At 44.6% G+C, this 12,034-nt stretch overlaps 2 protein-coding genes across 5 annotated transcripts in view; one reads left to right on the top strand and one right to left on the bottom strand.

Annotated features, from left to right (window-relative positions):
* The window catches only part of LOC136433838 (mucin-22-like), a 43,037-nt gene extending 41,300 nt beyond the window's left edge, over positions 1-1,737 (top strand). For all 4 annotated transcript variants that reach the window (XM_066426387.1, XM_066426386.1, XM_066426385.1 and 1 more), the window contains exons 25-26: positions 38-163; positions 526-1,737. In XM_066426387.1, the coding sequence (XP_066282484.1) occupies positions 38-163; positions 526-667 (268 nt within the window). In that variant the 3' untranslated portion in view covers positions 668-1,737. The remainder of the gene's footprint in view (positions 1-37; positions 164-525) is intronic.
* On the bottom strand, positions 1,600-10,403 carry LOC136432016 (kielin/chordin-like protein). Its single transcript, XM_066423030.1, has 14 exons — positions 10,295-10,403; positions 9,456-9,580; positions 9,068-9,223; positions 8,370-8,447; positions 7,687-7,898; positions 7,154-7,262; positions 6,451-6,580; positions 6,151-6,209; positions 5,491-5,682; positions 4,640-4,816; positions 3,943-4,078; positions 2,981-3,036; positions 2,469-2,635; positions 1,600-2,130 (listed from the first exon to the last, which is right to left on the bottom strand). Exons 1-13 carry the CDS (start codon positions 10,389-10,391, stop codon positions 2,471-2,473), a joined length of 1,692 nt encoding a protein of 563 aa, XP_066279127.1. The 5' UTR covers positions 10,392-10,403; the 3' UTR covers positions 1,600-2,130; positions 2,469-2,470.
* Between the last annotated feature and the right edge of the window lie 1,631 nt (positions 10,404-12,034).

Below are 12,034 nucleotides of genomic sequence, written 5' to 3'. Positions count from 1 at the left end.
TTCCCCTCTTACCCCATGACCTTTTTGCACCCTCCAGCCTGACTGTGGAGTTCTCCAGTGTTGAGGCACATGCCAAGTTCTTCGTGACCTTCAACCTGACCCCAGGTGCCTACCCGAACCAGGTGGTAAAGTGCACCTGTAGCCACAGGATAGGTGACATCAGGTGAGAAGTCATGTGTATAGTATATAGGGTTTAAACCATTGACAGGTGTGTTCCAGTGAAAGGAGTCTGTCAGCATACATTTGTACTAGTTTTACATTGTCTCTATATAAGCAATGCTGATGAATGCTTCTGAGGTCTTACAATGTCCTTTAGAGCTCGGAGACTACACCGGGCAAGCCATTTTCCTACTGTGTGACACTGGCTTTAAGACCTTCTTGACTATTTGAGTTGTATCACATCTCCCCTCTGTCCCTACATTCAGTCTTTTTCCTATGAGTCCCGTATAACTGTAGGCAGTCTAAGAAAAATCCTAAAAACTGTGGTGTCTACTTGAGTTGTAACACGTCTGTCCCTCCATCCAGCCCTTCTGCAGTGGAAGGTGCCCTGTGTGGCGTCCCAGCGGGCGGCCTGTACCTGACAAGGATGGTGCAGTCTGTGAATGAACTCATTCAACACCACGCCGACTCACTACGCCAGACACACCAAACACACAAGGACCTCTAGCCACAGCTCTAACTGCTTTGTCCCCACTGTACTATAATAGTATGTGCAGGAGATTGGTTATAAATGTTCGAAAGCTTTGAGGAACAGGTCATTCTATGGCAGCTTGATGTAGTGTAGGTTACAATGTCCCACCAGTCCTGAGCAACCCTGTATATATGTATGTAATACTGGCATTGTATGGCACACAATGCCTACTTTGATTGGTATCAACAATTTCAGCTTAACTGTGTGTGTGTGCGTGCAGTGATCGAGTGATACCTCATCCTGAAACCAGCAAGTTTTTACATGTCTTTGATTAGTTAATTAGTTTTGTAAGATGATTGTACCGTGAGGTAATGCTCCATTAAATGTCTATTAATTGTAACGTTTTGACCTGTCAGAAAGCTAGTGGCAGTCCCTATGTTCAGATTACCACCACCCAGGCTTGCAAATTCTATTGACCACTTTGTTGGTACTATCACAAGGAAAATTACTCCTTGTAATCTTGATTAAAAAGCCCAAGCTAGATAGGCAATGTATTGTAGAAAAGATTATGTTTGATATTGAATTTCCCTGTGAGGTATCTTACATGTTTGTGATTTTTTTAAACTTGAAAGAAGAAAAAAATTTGAGTCGTGAATATGTGTGTCGTTGGCTCTTGTATGAAAAGGCTACGGGGAGTTTAAGACACTTTTATTCAGAATGTAGATGTGTGCTTTTTCTTTCCAGTGCAGCTTATCCAAACACATTGTGTACATGTATGTCCCAAAGCTATCAGATGTTCCGTAGAAGTTAGTTCTGTTTGATCAATATACTAGCATACTGACAGTACATTACAATAAATTTGATGATTTACAATGAATGACACTTGTATATTATGAAAGTAGAAAATGACAAAATGCAGTCCAAATGATGATATGACGGAAGAAAAGCTTTGCCGGCCCAGTTTGTTGACATTACTTCAAAGTTTATCCAAGATATACAGTTTTACTATTATGTTAGATGTTGTTTATGATGTCTGCTAACTTTCTACATGCAGTTTTTTTGTACAGATACGATATGATGAATAAAGATGGTAACTAGAAAAGTGACCAGGCCAGTCTAATGATACAGGTTTTTAAAACAGATTTAAGGAGTCTTTATAAGATCTTAATTTGCAAATATGAAACTCTAGTTATTGATATGCCACCTCAAGGCCCTCACCAACAATTTCTAACTGTGGTATTCTTAACAAGTATCGGAAATACATCTATTTTTAGTTTGAAGTGACAAAACAATTCTCGAAGACAGAAAAGACGAGGTGAGTGAAAACCGCTCGTGGAGATCAAACTTTATTTGGGTAAACGCGGACAATCCACCGCTCTTGTTCCCATAAGGCTGCCCTGTTTCCAGTGATCGCAGATTCACCTATTACTTTGACTAATCTAGATCCTCATGTGCCTTGTGGTACATTGGGCAGCAAGTCTCCACTTAGGTTGATGTACCTTTATAAGGAGACAGAAAAGATGGAACTAGATTGAAACACATAATTTTCTCAAAGAATCACGGGCAAATTTTTCAACTTTAACTTGAAATCTGTCCAAGTTCCAGTTGTGGATCTCTTCGTGTTAACTGAGCCGAGCTTTCGTCATGAGAGTCAGGAGTGAATCTACGTGGTCCGCTACTCCGGAAACGTTACAATTTAGCCTATTTTTTGTTAGATCAGCCAATACATGATTATGTATGAGTGCAAAGATGAGTATCGATGTTTATTTTGCAGATGAAATCACTATTTAATCAATTAGAAGTACTTGTGTGTACTAAAAGATGCAAAATGCCGTACCTCTAGATGGGCCCATTGTCCCCGATCGGGACGATCTCGCGGCAGATACGGCAGCACCGCCCAGCGATCTTCACCGGGTCTGGGCAGGGTGTAGGTGGGCAAAATATCGCCACGCAGGCAGGCGCCACCCCGGCTGCGTAGCAGTTACACTCAGTGCAGTCGTCCGGCTGTAGGGCGGAGTAAGTAATCATTATGTAATGAATGGATAGAATGTCTGCAAAATTACTCTATCAATTTGCTGAGTACAGGTTTTGACAGCAAGATAAAGGTAAAGCAGTCATCCTCAATTGAGGTGAAGCATGATACTTTTTCGTGAAGCTAGTAGTGCGCTAAGCACACCGGGCCATCCCTACTCTTCTGGATAAGTATGTTGGGTTCTTTTTCGTGTAGAGGTTTGACTCTTGTGGCTTATGCCTGAAGCTCCCTCGTAGGTGGCAGCCGGCTTTACGTCATCATCCAACATATCAAATGCAATCCCTTTTTGACAGACATGTGTCAGTAATACCTCTCACCTTGTAAACGGTATGTAGGGGGATGATGATGCCGCCGTACGGACAGCCCTCCGGAGCTGAAATGACGTCAGACAGTCGATCAACAACATAGTTCACATTATGATTTTATATTCCTGCTAAATTACAACTATGTCGTACATCAACCTACTATGGTGTGGTTTAAAACATCTGCGAATAAATTGAAACAAGTTTATATAATATGTATACTGAGATTGATCTACTTCTCTCTCTAAGGAAATGCTTCACCAGCAAAGAAATAGCTGCCATACCAAGCGCCACAGATCTCAAAATCTAAGTACCAAACAGTGTCACTGTACAGTACATGCCTTTTTACTTGATAAGCACCACAATATCATCGACGGAATAGTATCACCAACACAGTGTGCACTAATTCTTATCAATTCAAACGTTTTAACGTCTACACATCTGTAAAAGCCTTAGAGATCCAAAGAAACTTCATTGAGCTATCTTGCTAACAAATCAACGACGGCCTGTGTATGCCGCGCCGATGCATTACGTCCTTGTAATGTGAATGTACCGTTGCCGATAGGTTCAAATCGCGACACACCAACGTTTGCTGTGCCACACACGGACTTTCGCTGCGCCACGCACCGACTTGCGGATGCGCGACAGACCGACTTTTGCTGCGCGACACACCGGTGTGTCGCGCGTTGTACCTATCAGCCACGGTATCAATAGATTAAAATGTTGTTCCTTGCTTGCCATGGAACGACAGCGCTCGGGCAGTCTAATATCGCCGATATTGCTGTCTGGTACTTACCTGGCTGAGATGTTACGCTGAGAAGTATCCATCGAGGCCAGGTAGAGTGGTGCGCACAATCTTTTGGTGTACCCTTCGGGGTCAACTACTACCGTATGATACCATTCGGGGTCAACTAATTTTGAATGGTCCACCTTTACCACAAAAAAGGGTCAATAGATTAAAATACTAGTAAGCTAACCTTCAGCTTGACAGACAGGGCAACACTGTCCTGCGACCTGAACCTGGGCGTCACAAGGTGGAGACGCGCAGCCCGCGCTGTAGCACGACGGCCTCTGTCCCGCCGCGGAGCAGGAGCATCCCGAGCAGTCATCCACCTGTGGGAGTGAAGTGGTGAACTTTACTCAGGAGTTGACCGTTAGCCATCATATTCTACTCTCCAACCAGAGGAGTGGGTCCGGCAGGTTTTTGGCGTGTTTTTAGGCGTTTTTGTCGGGCTTTCTACTTTGTCATGTTTTTTTGTCTAGCCAAAAATGACAAGGTAGAAAGCCCGACAAAAACGCCTAAAAACACGTCAAAAACCTGACGGACCCACTCCTCTGCTTGGAGAGTAATCATATTCAATGTAACAAGTCGTTTCAACTTTGGCACGGAACAGAGGGCCACCGCCGTTTGCTAGCGAAACTGATGTGTAACGTAAAAAGGGTAGTTATACAGATAGATCAGTTCATCTCCCCCGTACATTCTGTTCATCATACTTTTACTCTGTCATGCTGCATGCAGTTCCTGTTTCCTACAAATAGAACAGTTTATATTAGACTTGTTACATATTTAGATCTGTTTGGCAATTTCCAATACATTGTATCCGTTAGACTCGTTGTGCGATAAAGTCTGATTTCATGCAGCTTTGACGAACAGACGTCAGTCCGAGCTCTCACCTTGTATTCTTCGCCCGCCAGGATGATGCCGTCAGCGTGCTGACAGCCGGCGTCGGGGCAGATCGGGCAGCACTCCCCCGGGAGCGTCACGGGGTTATCGCAGGGCGGAGGGGCACACCCGCGCCCGCCGCAACCCATTCCTCCGCCGCGGCAGGAACAACTCGAGCAGGGGTTCGGCTGTAGAGTGGAGGTACCAGGTACCCATGAAGAGGGTTATAGATGTAGCACTACTACAGAAGTTAAACCTACGATACAACACTTTGGGGAGGTCTGGAGAATTTTTGACGGTACAAGTATATTTGTCGAGGAATGAAAGTATTGTGAATACTTTGTCAATTTCGTTACGTTATATATCATATCACATTATAAAGCTTATTCGTTTCCTTTAAAATGATATTCTGTTTGTTGTGTAGCCCTTGATATCATTGTATTTTTCATGATCATATGTGTTGTTTCTACTTGCAATTAGCCCTCGGTCATGCATTTGCAATTTACTCTATTATAGTTATGATCAATTGCAACCCCAAACGTGGCTCGCAAAGGAATGATATCGTCAGCGTACCCCAAAAAATGTGGCTATAAATCAAGGCCATTAAACCCTCACTGAGCAGCCAGACGGAGGGCGACACAGCCTACCTGGTACATTTTGATGCATAAAAATACACAAAAGGTCCACTGTAGCACCTTGGCGTAGGAACCCGCAAAAAATGCCCATTCTCGACCTTCGTCTCCCCAACAGTAACTTACTTGTACCTACCAAAAATCATGAACATCCATCCATGGCTTCAAGAGTTATGCCGTCTGCATCCATGTACAGTCATAACCTTCTGCCTGTGGTAACTAGTTCTCACCTTGAAAGAGGCCCCCGAAGGAACGATCCCGTCGCCGTGCCGACAGCCGTAGCAGCAGGGCGCGCAGACCGGGCAGCACTGCCCCGCGTACCGCACGTAGTTTTGGCAGCCGGACGAGCCTCCACAGCCCACCGACGCGCAGATCGCCTCCGCTCCGTCGGCGTCACAGTTGCACCACGTGCAGCTGTCCGGCTGTGGAGACAAAAGCATGATTGAAACACATTGCACGCGCACGGAAGGTCATCTGTGTTGGTACATAACGTTATGAATAATGACTAGACTTTGTACAACCAACACTAGGGAGAATTAGGTCTTACCCAAATTTCAGGCTGATTCACTCAGTGTTGTTGTGTTAAGTTTAGTATCTATTCATAATGATTGAAACACTTTTATTACATCTTCGTGTCTGAACACATGTCCTTGTCACAGCTAACAATGACGTAAACGGACGGTTAGATATAGGATAATCACTGCAGAATCTTTTACAAAAGATCAGTACCCCGGAGAATTTTAAAAGAGTGGAGGCACAACCGGCTAGTTATCAAGCAGCCAACCAACGAACTTTACAAATGTTGGCTTCGTCTGCTTATAGCAAACTTTTGTCCTCTGTATCCGTGAAATCTTACCCCCTCATGACAGTTTTGACAGACTCTTACTTACAGCCCTGTACTCTACCCCCACTGGGATGATGGCTCCATTGTACAGGCAGCCGGGCGGAGCTGAAATGATGTCCATGTATTGAAGAATTATGACAATCCCTACATACCTTCTTGATAACCACTACAAAATCATCAACCTTAGCTTTAGCTGGTGTGTTACACCGAACAGCGGTTATGCCGGCTATACAAATACAAGTGCCCAGTACCCTTTGTCAAATGTTTCTTCGGAAAATGAAACTACACGCGAACTTAAAATGAATTCAGTGAAATATTCATGAGTAATAGATAACAGCAGACTAACGGTCGCAGACCCGGCAGCACTGCCCCGCGATCTTGACGGGGTCGGCGCAGGGCGGAGGGGCGCAGTCCTGGACGGCGCACACCGGGTCCTCTCCGGCGGCTGGGCAGGTGCACCACGTGCAGTCGTCCGGCTGTGGGGTGGAGGGAGTCAATCATGCATCAGAGACTGTTACCCTATCTCACCTTTCTGTCTCATTCTGTCTCAAACTGTAGGTCATCGAAGTAGACGTTGTTGATAGACAGCTGTCATCATTGCCTAAGGATCTATAACCTTTAACAATCAGGGATGGCAGACTTCACCCCCTCCCTGGCAACAATGAGGATGCATGACAACGCTGCATTCATGTATGTTGGGAATCACAGAAATGCACAGCAGAAACAAACACAGACACATACCGACGTAGAGAGAGATAAAGAGAAAGAAAAAGAGAGAGAGGGGAGAGGGAGGCATAAGGAGGAGGTAGAGAGAGTCTGACAACCTGAGGCTGACAGACTTGAGCAAGATGGCCCAGAATAGAGTAGAATGGCGGAGATTGGTAGCGAGATGTAAAAGACGAAACCTTGACACAGGCCACTCAGATGATGAGGAGACCTAATCAAGTACAAGTAGTAAGTAGTAAGAGAGAGATAGAGAAACAGACTCTGAACACGAAAAAACAGATGTGTTCTTTTGACAAACAGGTGTCAGTCCTGGCAGCTCTCACCTTATACTCTTCCCCCACAGGGATGGTGATGCCGTTGTACAGACATCCGGCCCCAGCTGAAATGACGTCAGTCAAATGAATGACCAAAATGGCACTGTATGTAGTCAAACTAAACTAAGCGGCAGTTTGCACATTTTAACTCGTTTTATTAAGAGGGCGCCGTAAGCAAAATAATAATGGCGCTTGCTTACGTTACATTTATAGGGCTGTATTTCAAGAAGTCTGTAGTTTAGGTAAGTAAGAAGTTATTTGTGACTTCTTTACCTTGTATATTTTCCACAGTTCTGCATGCTTGCGTTAACGTTACATCTGTGGAACTGCATTTCAGAAAGTCTGTAGTTTTTAGTGACTCCTGCACCATGTATATTTTCCCTAGTTCTGTATGCTTGGCACTCGAAAGACAGATTGATTGAAACCTGGTATAGCTTTCATCTTCTTCGTGCATGTTTAACTGCAAACTTAGAAAATGCTTCTGGTATTTACAATTGCAATATCGCTAATGGAGATCTTAATGAAACCAAAAAAACAACAACTATGATTTACCACCTGCTGATGCGCAGAGGTTCGCAAGTATGCGGTAGGCGACATTGCAGGGATTGTCGCTCGGAAATACGCGGCCTTCGATACCGGTGATGTCCTCAAGCACGTGGTCGTCCTGAAAACCCGGCTCTCCGATGACCACACCGTACAGGTCGATTCCTGCGTTCCTTGCCGCTTCAGCCTGCGCTTCATAGTCATCCATTGCCTAAGAAGATAATAACAAAAGCGTCCCGGTATAAGTCACAACGAGTTTTAACCGGTGGTTGCCACATTCGAAATGTTACATGCGACACTACTTATTCAAAGATGTGTAAAACTATCTGTCACCAATAGTTTTCACGGCGGTTACCTCTTCTGAAAGAATGCATGCGACAGTATTTCTTCAAACATATGTAAAACTATTTTCTGCAAGCCCGAAAGTCTATATCATATAAACACCTAAAGCGCGTTCCAACACAACAATGAAACCTCTCTATGTGTCTGACGGAAAGGATGCATGGGGTGGCAAAAAAGGGTACACACCTTTACAAGTTGTCAACAGATGTATAAACATGACTATTTCAATGTTACATTTCGTGCAGACTTCTCAATCACATAGTAATAACGCCAGGTACAAAGCTTTAGAAGTTTAATTGATAGTCACCCTCCAGTTTCAAAGATGAAAACTGTTCCCTACCTGTGCATTGACGTCGCTTTGAGCCATTCCGTCTGTCAGGAGTATCGCTGCCCGAGGTACACCGTCACGGAAATTGGACTAAAACAAACGAACAAAACTGATTAAAGAGGGTCTGCATGCCCTTTGGGCCCCTTTTTACCAGACGGCGATTGCTGAGCGACCGTACAGCGACCAATATTGGATTTGTTTGACGTGATTTTATCATTGGAAATGTCAGATGTAAATGTATAGAATATAAAAAGACAACACAACACGCAAAAAGTAAGAAAATCGTTCAAATTCATTGAACGGTCTCTCAAATCTTTGGTCTCTCAGCAGTTGCAGCGCGGTGGCAGATTCTGGTGGAAAGGGGGTTTAAAGAACAGCGGAAGTCGTAGTCAGACTGCTCAAATACAACGACGAGAGGGAAGTCGATGCATTCTGCGTAGAGCGTAATGGTCGTCTGATTTCAGCATACAGTGAAGCCAAATTCTACGTATACGTAATAAGTAGCTGTTACCTTCCTGAATTTATAATTGAGTGTTGAAATACCGAAGATTGGGGTGGGGAATGGGGATCATTTTCTTAGGAGTTACATCCTCAAGCTCATTAGCTCCTCCGACCGAAAACCACCCCTCTCTAGAGGTCTCAAGATTTTTTTCCCACAAGAAACACACACCTCCCTTCTATTACGTCCACACCAGAACTGTTGGTCCTACCGTGTCTGCCATGAACCTGATGGCCAGCCCGATCTTACTCAGGCCTCCCTTCTGCATCAGTTGGCTGACGGCGACAGGTAGAACGGGGTCGGTGGTTGTGTACATGCCCAGCGGGATCCCAGTTCTCGGTGCGCAGTTGTACAGTATGACTCCGATCTATGACACAGTAGACAAGCAAACACATTTGATACCTAATCCTACCTTCACTGAAAACATTGTTTTCTGGTCCATGGTTAGAGGTAGGTGGAGCCCAGAACAGAGGCAGATGCAGGACAGTCGTCGGTGGGCTTTGTTTTTGTGCAGGGCAATGGGTATAACAAAACGAAGAAGAGAAAAAGAAGTACATGGAGAATTAGTATACTAGGTTTTATGAGAATGCCAGACTCACCCCGATATCCTCGTTATCAGTGAAACATTGTAGAAAGTCGATGATGAACTGTTTGGCGAGCCCGAACCGAGCGCTCGATATGCTCCAGGAATCGTCAACAAGGAAAACAAAGTCGGCTGAGCAAACTGTAGCGTCGAAACGTGGAATAGACGTGTGTTAGGAAATGTTATGACCAGCTTTCCGACAGTAACTGAATGTCCATCAAGACACTTCCGGGTATCTAAATATGGGTTCCAATGGGACAATTGCCAAAGATCCGGGTCAATTTTTGGCCCAAGGCAAGAGGGGAATTAAATGGGCGTATCTTAGAATTAAATGGTGCCAGCACTGTAAAAATTCTCAATTTGAAAATCCCAATTCAGATTGACATTAGCATTCAATTTTCAACATATTAGTGTCATTGTTGCAATGTTCTAGCGCTGGTAAACAACGAGAAAGCAAGCCTGGCGTTGACATGTCAGGCGGATTCAGAATTCCTTCCTAAAATCGAACGAAAAAGTGTCTTCAGACTAGCCTCTACCAGGCTCCGTCCTATCGTTGGGAAAATAGTAGAAATCAGCCGAGTTACTCCACTATACAGGGTAGGTCCACTATACAGTAAGGTTCCATTTCGATGGACGGAGCCTGTGAGAAGTCGCTTAGAAGAATGGGTATCAAATTAATCCCCCGATTATCTGTACAAAGGAACTAGCTCAGCGCTGAAGATCATTTCCGTATAGCGGACCAACCCTGTATAGCGGAGTACCTCGGCTGATTTGTACTATTTTCCCAACGATAGGACGGAGCCTGGTAGAGGCTATCTTCAGGCGCCAATATACTCTGGATTAAAATGTACTCACCGTCCGGGGCTTGCCGGGCGACCCGTTGGTCAGTGCCGACTGTCCCGCGGAGGCCGACGGACATCAGCAAAGCGGTCAGCAGCAGTTTCCACAGCATGTTTGTTGTGTTAGAATCTGTGTAACAACGGATAGTGCGCGCTATTGGATTGTGTATCATCGACCTAACTAGATCTCTCAGCTTCTAATTCGCCTAACTCTACAGTAAAGCCCCTGTCACACTTGTGCGTATATACAAGCCCGCATGAGTTGCATATTAAACATGTTTTTGGTTTAGGTTAAGCTTGCAGCCGAAGAAGTAGTTTCTTTGGTTTGATAACGAGACTGCTCAACGGTGGGTCAAAGTAGAAAACAACTTCCTCCCCGTAAACCTTACAATTACTTAAACTAAAAAAATCTTAACTAGTGCGCAACTCACGCGCACTTGAATATACGCAAAAGTGTGACAGGGCCCTAACAATTCAAAGTAACTTTTCTCTTTGCTTTTCGGTGGGGATAGGCAAACGAAATTTTGAATTACCAGGATTCATGTCTCCCATGCAGTTTTGTTGCCTTATTAAATGTAGATTGTTGTGTGCGACAAACTGCAAAACGTTATCGGGGGACACACGAGGTATTCCACACAACTGTTGAAGGTTACTAACAGGTGAAAAACTATGACAGTCCGACGACTATACTGACTGGTCCTCCGACACATAATCGTCGTGTCGTCCCATCGCTGAATCTATACCTACTAGTGGTGTCGCGAAATCATAAGAATAAAGAGTGACAGCCAGAAATGGAACAAGAGAAATGTGGAAGAGAATTGCATTTCATATGGGTCGTCTAGTATAACCGAAATGAGCTGGAAGAAAACAGTCATGCCGGACTTGGTATGGCTGGGGTAGGAGGGAGCCAGAAAGCAGGAACTGGGCAGAAGGAAGTGGCACGCTGTGGTGGCCCGCATCGGCCCCAATTGCAACTTAACTGTTCGGTAAAAAAAGAAAGGGAGGTACTAGAACATTTCTTACCCTTTGATAATCTCTGGAAATACCGGTAGATGGTCAATATCAAGTTTGATCAAGTCCGTGTCGTGTTGTCGGTGTACAGCCCTTTCTCGCCCGGGTACCTTCTCACAAGAGCACGGTCCGTGTGAGGCGACTGACAATGACGAACTCTGCGGGGGTGTCCGGCACAAACCGTTATGAGCCGACAGGCAGGACGGTTCCTATAGGTCCACGTCAATAATTTCTGTCATTATCAGTTATTACTATCAGACTGCGTCACATTAAAAAAACGTGGCAAGCCTGTAGCCTCCATGGGCAGGCCCCAGCTACGGCGGTCACTTTGGTACTGCTGAGTACCTACTGCTGTCAGGTTGCTAACCGTCTTCATTCGCCTCCAGATGTGTTGCAATCGGAGTCTTTGCATGTTTAGCAAAACATAAAAACAAACACCAAAAAATCACACACACACACACACACACACACACACACACACACACACACACACACACACACACAAAAACACATATATACATATATGTATATATATATGTGTGTGTGTGTGTGTATGTTTGTGTGTGTGTGTGTTTGTGTGTGTGTGTGATTTTTTGGTGTTTGTTTTTATGTTTTGTGTATATATATATATATATACATATACATATACACACACACACGCGCGCACACTCGGCACACACACGTGTACGCAAACACACACACACTCACACAAACGCCAACCGTCGCTAGAGCCTGTTATGGAGGT

The sequence above is a fragment of the Branchiostoma lanceolatum genome, chromosome 4 (genome assembly GCF_035083965.1).
Source record: "Branchiostoma lanceolatum isolate klBraLanc5 chromosome 4, klBraLanc5.hap2, whole genome shotgun sequence".
NCBI lineage: Eukaryota > Metazoa > Chordata > Leptocardii > Amphioxiformes > Branchiostomatidae > Branchiostoma > Branchiostoma lanceolatum.
The sequence above is the reverse complement of the archived record's forward strand: the minus strand, read 5'-3'. Positions and strand labels throughout refer to the sequence as shown.

Bases quoted from the DNA above. Each gene is read 5' to 3' on its own strand.
- LOC136432016 (XM_066423030.1), bottom strand. From the start codon at position 10,391: ATGCTGTGGAAACTGCTGCTGACCGCTTTGCTGATGTCCGTCGGCCTC. The intron at 6,210-6,450 runs GTTAGTCTGCTG...ACATCATTTCAG, and splicing joins GTGCTGCCGGGTCTGCGACC to CTCCGCCCGGCTGCCTGTAC. The intron at 3,037-3,942 runs GTTAGCTTACTA...ACGTCATTTCAG, and splicing joins CCCTGTCTGTCAAGCTGAAG to CTCCGGAGGGCTGTCCGTAC.